Source organism: Danio rerio, chromosome 13 (genome assembly GCF_052040795.2).
Source record: "Danio rerio strain M-AB ecotype USA chromosome 13, GRCz13ab, whole genome shotgun sequence".
NCBI classification, from domain to species: domain Eukaryota; kingdom Metazoa; phylum Chordata; class Actinopteri; order Cypriniformes; family Danionidae; genus Danio; species Danio rerio.
The window spans coordinates 55,350,001-55,360,000 of record NC_141033.1 but is presented as its reverse complement, the minus strand read 5'-3'; the positions used below and the strand labels follow the sequence as shown (position 1 = coordinate 55,360,000).

General features: G+C 46.4%; 1 protein-coding gene across 9 annotated transcripts in view; it reads left to right on the top strand.

The window, feature by feature from the left end:
- Window positions 1-10,000, top strand: part of ptk7b (protein tyrosine kinase 7b) — a 59,108-nt gene that overhangs the window by 36,259 nt on the left and 12,849 nt on the right. For 5 of the 9 annotated variants that reach the window (XR_015506538.1, XR_015506537.1, XR_015506539.1 and 2 more), the window contains exons 5-12: window positions 131-278; window positions 2,911-3,044; window positions 4,366-4,632; window positions 4,815-4,951; window positions 6,355-6,490; window positions 6,572-6,691; window positions 7,241-7,393; window positions 7,624-7,771. Coding sequence is in view for 4 of the 9 variants with exons in the window: in XM_087279881.1 (XP_087136007.1) it covers window positions 131-278; window positions 2,911-3,044; window positions 4,366-4,632; window positions 4,815-4,951; window positions 6,355-6,490; window positions 6,572-6,691; window positions 7,241-7,393; window positions 7,624-7,771 (1,243 nt within the window). In the remaining 5 variants the exon portion in view is untranslated. Of the gene's footprint in view, window positions 1-130; window positions 279-2,910; window positions 3,045-4,365; window positions 4,633-4,814; window positions 4,952-6,354; window positions 6,491-6,571; window positions 6,824-6,866; window positions 6,957-7,240; window positions 7,394-7,623; window positions 7,772-10,000 lie in introns of all 9 variants that reach the window. The other 4 variants (XR_015506540.1, XR_015506541.1, XM_087279882.1 and 1 more) reach the window with 4 other exon arrangements.

Here is a 10,000-nt window from a genome sequence, read left to right as displayed (position 1 = left end):
GTGTGTGTGTACTCCAGTCATATTCTGCTGTATTCACTCTCTGTGTATGTGTGCATGGATGTTTACTCCTTTCTTGTTGTTTACTAGTGTGTGTGTGCTTGTGCGTGTGTGTGTGTGTGTGTGTGTTCAGATAAGAGTGTTCCTCGTGTGCTGTTGGCTCCAGTGGATCAGGTGGTTCTGCGTGATGAGGACGCTGTGTTCCACTGTCAGTTCAGAGCCAAACCGCCGCCACTGCTGCTGTGGCTCCATGATGGAGAACCTGTCCACAACACGTCACGGTGAGCACACACACACACACACAGAGACTCATTAATGATCTATCAAAGCGTAGCGTCTGGCACTGCTGCATTGTGGGTAGTCCAGTGATTGTCTGGGCACGCTCTGCTTTGATCTGCTTCTGCTCTGATACTGTTTAATGCGCTAATAACATCCTGCAGTAACACACACACACACACACACACACACACACACACACACACACTCACACACACACACACACACACACACACACACACACACACACACACACACACACACACACTCACACACACACACACACTCACTCACTCACTCACTGCAGGTCTCCACAGTCATTCAGGCTGTTTGTGTCAGGTCAGAAATAAAGTCTGAATGATGATGAGGCAAGTGAAACTGATGAGATGAAAGTTGAATGAGGACGCTAAAACAATTCCAGTGGCCGCGTTTCCACTGTCACACCTAAAGTGAGCGAGCCAGGATGAGCCAAGGCCAGTCGTGTTCCCACTGTCACTTCCGGGGCCTGATCGGGAAAAGCGGGGCTTTCTCAGGGCCAGCAGCCAGCCTTTACCGGCCCGCTGAATACCTTGGGCCAGAGGGCCAGAGGGCCAGCTGGGGCTTCAGAGCGGAGTGAAAGGAGAGGCGGAGTTTGCCCGAGTCTGGTAAAGATGGCGTGCCGCCATTACACTAGTTTTCCAATCACACACACGAGTACATGCAGCAAACACACAAATAAACAAGAGAAAGAAAACAGACAGCTGCTCAGTTTCAGGCTTTTCCATGAACACCTTACAGGCTGGGCTCTTCTGCTGATGATCGCCCTCATGTTTCCCTTTTAAACATAATAAAATAATAAAGTTTCATTTATAAGTGACGTTTGTTTGCTGCGTCCTCCTCGATGTTTCAATAACGCAGAATAATCTTTACACCATATTAAACACACAGCACACAGTAAAGGTTTAAGAGGAGTGTGTGTGTGTGTGTGTGTGATACGTGCGTGTTTAGATGCCTGTATGTGTGTGAGAGACCGGGCAAAAGCTCTGCTGATGCCACAAGCGGCTCCTTTCTTTTCTTTTCTTTCTTTCTTTCTTTCTTTCTTTCGGAGTTAATATAAAATATGAACACAACAGAAAGACATGAAGCTTTACTGATGACGTGTCCACTTTTGTAGACTCAACACAATAGTGTCATATGTGGATAGAATATCCTGAGCTACTGTATATTAACATCATTTAAAGAATTGCAAATGTCTTACATAATGAAATCACAATAAATAAATAAACCAATATAAAACAAACAAAAGCGAGAGCAGTGTAGGAATATACAATACACCAATCAAACCGTATTTATGTCCTTTTTATTTAAATTAAAACTTTCATTTTACAAAGTCCTGTCTGAGAAACTCTTTGAGATATTTACTAAATAAACACCAGAGGAGTTCTGAATATTATGTATAAAGTATTTGGAGACGATGATATTAATCAAATCCTGTAAACAGAGCAGTTTTGGGTGAGTAAAAGCAGAAACTAGGCGACCTTCTCTTCTGTCCTCCAGTCCTGCAGCGCCACTTGACAAACACATCGGGGAAAACCGCAAATACAAAATGTGTTCTGTGTCCTCAAACAAGTGTTTATATGACGTGGTAAAACTTAAGAGCTGTATTAGTGAATATCTGCTGAGCGCACTGATATACAGGCTATATTGCATTACTTGCTCTTCTGTGCTGAAACACTTTCCTTCACTTAAGATCACAGAATAACCTGCAGCATCCTTAAATAAAAGGGAATCACCTATTGAGTGTCATACAGCCTACAGCAGCGGTGTCAAACTCAATTCCTGGAGGGCCGCAGCCCTGCACAGTTTAGTTCCAGCCCTGCTCCAACACACTTACCTGTAGGTTTCAAACAAGCCTGAAGGACTCAATTAGTTTGATCAGGTGTGTTTAATTAGGGTTGGAACTAAACTGTGCAGAGCTGCGGCCCTCCAGGAACTGAGTTTGACACCTGTGGCCTATAGGGGAAAATGAACATGTTTCAGGTCTCTCCGGAGCATTTGGGCTGAATGTTTGACGGCGTCTATCTAATCGAGGATGTTATAAACACATTTCAGACAGAGTTATTGTGCTGTTGTATTATGGATGGTGCGCTCACTGCGCTGGGTCCCTCTGTTAGTGGAGAGACCACTCGATGCCAACAGTGTGTCGGTGAGTGAACAAATATAATGATTGAACACACAGGCCTGTGCGTGTGGACAGATCATGTGCTGCTGTACAGTAACGGCTCATCTGCTTGTGTCGGTTGTCTTCAGTGTAATGGTGTGGTGGTGATGTGATGGTGTTTATCTGCTGATTCCAGCTGCAGTGGGCGGGCTGTGTGATGTTTGATTCGGGGGACGTTCTGGGGGCGGGGTTTGTGTGATGCACTGCGAGCTACCGACCCGACAGTGGAACTGCGACATGGTTTTGGCCTCAATGCTCAACCTCCCGGGCGATTGGCCCGGCCCAAATAAAGCCCTGCGCCTGAATATAAAATACAGTGGAAATACGGCTAATGTTAACACAGTCGGTGGTTACACACAACCACATAAGTGTGTGTGTGTGTGTGTGTGTGTGTGTGTGTGTGTGTGTGTGTGTGTGTGTGTATGTGTGTCACACAGGGTGGTGGTGTATGATAACGGCACCCTGCAGATCTCTCAGGTGCAGCAGCAGCGCAGCACAGGTGTGTACCGGTGTGTGGCTCAGTATGGAGAAGACCGGCAGGTGTATGTGGAGGCCTCGCTCAGGATCGCAGGTGACACACACACACAGATCACACACTGCAGTTATTCACAGCTACAGACAGGAACCCAGCATTCACTGCATGAGTGTGTGTTTGCTGAGCTGAACTGCTCTGTTGTGCACAGAACACAACACACCGGCTCCGCGATACACTCATGCTTTACTGTGCTGATGTGTGTAATCTGATGTGGGTAATGTGGTAAAGGTAAATCTCACTGGTGGCGTGACGGATCACACATCTCCCACGGTTCAGATCACATTGTGTTTTTAGTCATGGATCGGGGGGCAGCATGGTGGCGCAGTGGTCAGCACAGTGGCCTCACGGCAAGAAGGTCTCTGGTTTGAGTCTCAGCTGGGTCAGTTGGTGTTTCTGTGTGGAGTTTGCATGTTCTCCCCGTGTTGGTGTGGGTTTCCTCCGGGTGCTCCGGTTTTCCCCACAGTCATTTAGGGTAACCCTAACCCAACAACCCACCACACCCCCAATAGCCCACCACAGCTGTTTCTGTCATCTTAATATTTGACAGGAGCCTAAATGCTTTCACACATTGATTTGAATGGCGCGGGGGCGATATCTCTCTCTCTCTCTCTCTCTCTCTCTCTCTCTCTCTCCCTCTCCCTCTCTCTCTCTCTCTCTCTCTCTCTCTCTCTCTCTCTCTCTCTCTCTCTCTCTCTCTCTCTCTCTCTCTCTCTCTCTCTCTCTCTCTCTCTCTCTCTCTCTCCTCTCCCTCTCTCTCTCTCTCTCTCTCTCTCTCTCTCTCTCTCTCTCTCTCTCTCTCTCTCTCTCTCTCTCTCTCTCTCTCTCTCCCTCTCTCTCTCTCTCTCTCTCTCTCTCTCTCTCTCTCTCTCTCTCTCTCTCTCTCTCTCTCTCTCTCTCTCTCCCTCTCCCTCTCCCTCTCTCTCTCTCTCTCTCTCTCTCTCTCTCTCTGTCTCTCTCTCTCTCTCTCTCTCTCTCTCTCTCTCTCTCTCTCTCTCTCCCTCTCCCTCTCTCTCTCTCTCTCTCTCTCTCTCTCTCTCTCTCTCTCTCTCTCTCTCTCTCTCTCTCTCTCTCTCTCTCTCTCTCTCTCTCTCTCTCTCTCTCTCTCTCTCTCTCTCTGTCTCTCTCTCTCTCTGCAATCGTTGAAAATTTAGGATTAATCTAGAAGTTAAAAATGTATTCATCCGCGTTCACGTGTGTTCTGGACCGTGGGTTGTGATCCGTATGAATCGCTGATCAACCGTGATCCGTTACAGCCCTACAGTTCACTCCGCAATGAACATCTGCTGATTTACAGCATCTAATATAGTTTAGGCTATTTAGTGTATATTAATGTGTGTGTGTGTGTGTGTGTGTGCAGAGATTGAGGAGATGGGTGCACGCCTGCACCGTGTGTTTCCTGCAGACAGCATGCAGCAGGTGCGCTGTGAGCCGCCGCGGGGGCAGCCGGAGCCGCAGGTGTGGTGGGAGCGCGCGGGTGCTCGTGTGGCGTCTGAGGGTCGAGTCCACCAGCGGGACATAGAGCTGATCTTCACACGCACACACACCTCAGACTCCGGCCTGTACGTGTGTGTCGCTCGCAACACTGCAGGACAGAAGCAGCAGGAGCTTCTCGTCACTGTGGCCAGTATGAAAAACACACACGCACACACACACACACACACACACTCACACACACACACACACACACACACCTGAGCACTAATATATTAATACTAATATATATATATATATATGTGTGTGTGTGTGTGTGTGTGTGTGTGTGTGTGTGTGTGTGTGTGTGTGTGTGCGTGTGTGTGTGTGTTTCAGCCTCTCCTGAATGGATTGTCCAGCCAGAGGACACGTATATAGAGGAGGGTCAGCAGGGGTTCCTGCACTGTCATGCAGAGGGCACACCTGAACCACAGGTCACCTGGTACCGCAGGGGCGTGCCCATCACTGAAGAGGTGAGAGAGTGATTGAGGGATTAGGGGAGTAAATGAATGAGTAAGTGATTCAGTTATTAAGGGAGTGAATGAATGAGTGATTAAATGAGTGAGTTAATGAGTGAGGAGATGAAAGAATAAGGGAATGACTGTGTGATTCAGTGACTAAGAGAGTGGATGAATGAGTGAGTGAGTGAATGAGTGAGGAAATGAATGAGGGGTTGATTGAGTGAATCAGTGACTGAGTGGATATATAAGTGGGTGTGTGAGTGAGTGAGTGAGGGAATCATTGAGTGAATGGATGAGTAAGTCAAAGGATGAATGTGGTATTAAGTGAATGAATGATTCAGGGAGGAGTGACCCAATGAATGAATGTGTAAATTAATGTGTGATTTGAGTGAGAATGAATGAATGAATAAATGAATGAGTGAATAAGTGAATGTGAGTGAGTTAATTAGTAAGTGATTGACTGAGTGGATGTTTGAGTGTGTGAGTGAGCGAGCATGTAAATGAGTGAGGGAACCAATGAGTGAGTGACTGGATGAATGTGTTATTAAGTGAATGAAAGAATGAGCAGGGGAACGAATGAGGGAATGTGCAAGTGAATTAGTGACTGAGTGAGTGAGGGCATGAATGAATAAAGGAATGAGTGAGTGATTGAATGACTGAGTAGATGAATGAGTGTGTGAGTGAGGAAATGAATGAGTAAGGTAATGAATTAATGAGAGAATAAGTAAGTAAATCAGTGACCAAGTGAGTGAATGAATTAATGAGTGAGGGGATTAAAAAATAAGGGAATGAGTGAGTGAATCAGTGATTGAGTGAGTGGATGGATGAATGAGTGAGAGGGGATTTAAGAATAAGGGAATGAATGAGTAAATCAGTGACTGATTGGATGAAGGAGTAAGTAAGGGGATTAATGTATGAGGGGATGAGTCAGTGAATATGTGAGTGGATGTGTGAGTGAGGGAATAAGAGATGAGGAAATGAGGAAATCAGTAACTAAGTGAGTGGATGAGTGAGTGAATCAATGAGTTAATGAGAGGACGAATGTGGTATTAAGTGAATAAATGAATGAGTGAATTAGTGACCAACTAAGGGAATGAGTGAGTGAGTGTATGAGTGAGGGGATGAAAGAGTAAGGGAATGAGTGAGTGATTTAATGGCTAGTTGAGTCTATGAACGAATGAGTGAATCAGTGACTGAGTGGATGAATAAGTGAGTGGATGTGTGAATGAGGGAATGAGCGAGTGAGAGAATGAATGTGGTATGAAGTGAATGAATTCATGAAAAAGGGAATGAGTGAGTGAATCACTGTGTGAGTTGAGCGAGTGAATGAGTGAATAAATTATTGAAAGAGTGAGTGGGTGAATGAATGAGTGATTAAGTGAATGAGTGAGTGAGTGTGTGTACTCTCTGTGCAGGCGTCTGGCTATAAGCTCTTCTCTAACGGGACTCTGCGGATCAACAGTGCTGAGCTGAGTGATGGAGTCCAGTACAGCTGCAGGACTGAGACAGCAGGGGGAGCTCTCACCGCACAGGCCCGCGTGCATATACTGGGTGAGTGTGTGTGTGTGTGTGTGTGTGTGTGCGCTCGACATCATCATCATCATGTACCCTCATTCTCTCTCTGTCCGTCAGAGAGGTTGAAGTTTGCGCCGGTGCCGCAGGCGTCTCAGTGTCTGCAGCTGCACAGAGAGAGTCGGGTCAGCTGTGTGGCCAAGGGGAGAGAGCCGCTCACTGTACACTGGAGCAGAGCAGGTCTGTGTGTGTGTGTGTGTGTGTGTGTGTGTGAAGCAGAGCAGGTCAGTGTGTGTGTGTGTGTGTGTGTGTGTCTGTGTGTGTGTGAAGCAGAGCAGGTCAGTGTGTGTGTGTGTGTGTGTGTGGAGCAGAGCAGGTCAGTGTGTGTGTGTGTGTGTGTGTGTGTGTGTAGCAGAGCATGTTACACACTGAAGAATACACTGCATGCTGCTTTCACACTTATGTACAGCAGGGTATTAATGTGTGTGTGTGTGTGCGTGTGCGTGTGCGTGTGCGTGTGCATGCGTGTGCGTGTGCGTGTGCGCGTGTGTGTGCGCGTGTGTGTGCGCGTGTGTGTGCGCGTGTGTGTGCGCGTGTGTGCGCGTGTGTGTGCGCGTGTGTGCGCGTGTGTGTGCGTGTGCGCGTGTGTGTGTGTGTGTGTGTGTGTGTGTGTGTGTGTGTGTGTGTGTGTGTGTGTGTGTGTGTGTGCGTGCGTGTGTGCGTGTGTGCGTGTGTGTGTGTGTGTGTGTGTGTGTGTGTGTGTGTGTGTGTGTGTGTGTGTGTGTGCAGATGGCGCTGTCCTCCCTCCACACGTGTCTCAGGCTGATGATGGAGTCCTGCTCTTCAGCTCTGTGCGTCTCAGTGATGGAGGAAACTACACCTGTGTGGCCTCCAGCAGCTCACAGGGGCAGATACGAGCACACGTTCACCTCACTGTAGCAGGTGTGTGTGTGTGTGTGTGTGTGTGTGTGTGTGTGTGTGTTATTGTATGTGTGTGAGCTTTCTCTGCTGTGTCACTCACTTACTCTCTCACTTGTGTGTGTGTGTTTGTGCATGTTTGTGTGTGTGTGTGTGTGCGTGTGCGCGTGTGTGTGTGTGTGTGTGTGTGTGTGTGTGTGTGTGTGTGTGTGTGTGTGTGTGCGTGCGTGTGTGTGTGTGTGTGTGTGTGTCAGTGCATGTGGAGTTCTCTGTGGAGCCGGAGCAGACCACAGTCTATCAGGGACACACAGCTGTGCTGCACTGTCAGGCGTCTGGAGACCCACAGCCTCAGCTCCAGTGGATGATCAGAGACACACTGCTCACCGGCAGCAGCTCCAGCAGGTCACACACACACACACACACACACACACACACACACTCAGGCCCTGCTTAAACACTGTTCAGACTGAGATTCATCTGTGTCCACACTGGCGTTTCAGCTTGCGTTTCTGAACAGCTCTCCTCACACTAGACCGCTGAACACACACATCACGTGACCACACACACACACACACACACACACACACACACACACTCTGGCCTGCGCTGTAGTGTGTGTGCGCGTCTGAGCCCCAGGCAGTCAGCGGGGGCCAGGTGAGAGAGCAGTGTCTGTGCAGGAGCTGAGGAGACTCTCCTGTACTGTGCAGCACTGATGGAGACGCTGCACACTGCTCGAGTGTGATGAGGAGAACACAGTGTGTGTATGAGCTGATCCACATCCTCCCCCTGCAGGCTCCGCTCCTCACACTAAACTGAACACAGGAGATGAGGAACGGCCCGTTCTCATCCTGACATGAGCTGAACACACAGCAGAGATGAGGAGCTGAGACTGACTGTGTGCACATGAGGAGCAGAACAGCAGCGCCTCCTCCATCATCAGTGGAGAACATGAGCACAGCCGGCCTCAGACCCGGCGCCAGGATGCCATAACTGAGGGGGCATCTTAATCCCATAGGGGGCACTAGACCTGGTGCTGCTTTTGGTCTCTTGTTCCTTTTATTTAGGTTCTTTATTCTCTGCATTACTGCCTGAGTTACTGGCTTACTGCGGTAATATACGGTCTATATGCAGTTTCACTATTACTGATGCTATTAATGAAGGTTATACAGCGATGCATCATACTTCAGCACCACACAAGTGCTTTAAATCATATTTTATTCTCCTTATTTCTTTCTGTTTTATTATAAATAATATAAATGTTTGAGGTAGAGACGTCACACTATGGCCACACATGCAGGCTAGCCCACGGTGACACTACACTACGCTACTGTTCGTATAGCCGCTAAATAAATGTAGTGAAATCAGCACAACTGAATCATCACGCTTCATGTATGTGATAGCCTATCACCCAATCATCTATCAGTGTTAGGAAGAGTTCAGTGTTACAGTATAAAACAGCAGCTGGATGTGTGAAGTGAAATTGTCCAGGAGTCATAAGCGCCCGACTTTCAATTCTCAAAAAGATCAGCAAGGAAGAGGCCTCAGATGTTTTCAGACTGTTTAAAGCCTCCGCTCTAGCAAAACCAATTCTTTCAAGCTTAAGAGCAGCAGACATATCAGTCAGCCGTTTATGAAGAGTAGGTGGTAAAGTGTATATCCAGTCCATCAAGATCAGACTTTCAGCCACCACCATGTGACGGTGCTAACACAAGGCCAGAGCAGCCGATCACACGTTTCTGCAGTGTGTTTTTCCCTTTAGAGCTCTGGGCTCTGTTCTGCGTACGTGGATTACTCAGTTACTCAGCTGGATAAGGATATTGATGATTTGACATGATTCAGGATCGTTTCGTTCTTCAAAGCTGATCTGAGAGTTGTTGTCATGGCAACAGTTCTGCTAGCTCAAACCTGATCGGGAGCAGCTCAATTCATATAAACAGGATTAGATCGGCTCAGTTCAGGCAAAGATAATACTGAAAGTGTGTACTGAATTCTGATATTTTCCTACAGTAGTAGTTATATACACTTGGGAAAATGGTACATATTTGTGTGTGTGTATGTATATATATATATATATATATATATATATATATATATATATATATATATATATATATATATATATATATATATATATATATATATATATATATATATATATATAGTTATTAATAAAATAAATAAAGTTATACATATTAATAAAACTTTTGCAATCTGCACCCTCGAAATGAAAGTACAAAGACTGCCACCTGCTGGTGCACAGAGAAAACTTATTGATATGAACTTTTTAGATCGCTTTAGTACAAATTGTGTATAATAAACATGCACAATAAGGGACTTTTTAAAGCAATAATACATTTGTGCAGTCATAAACATGTTTTGACAGTTAATATGCCAGTGATTTGATGCTTCACAAAGTTGCAGACGCCTTTACCAATATGAAAATGCTTTTGTAAACAGCCAGTTATTCGTTACAGTGATTAAAAAAAAGCGGCTACTATAATAAAGAAAATCTTTTCTAAATGTAGAACTAAATACACTGATTTGCATTGAAATACATGATGAATACTCTCGACACATGAACGTGTAAAGCCTGCAGCTCACAACAAATGTGTAATGTTATTGCGTGTCATA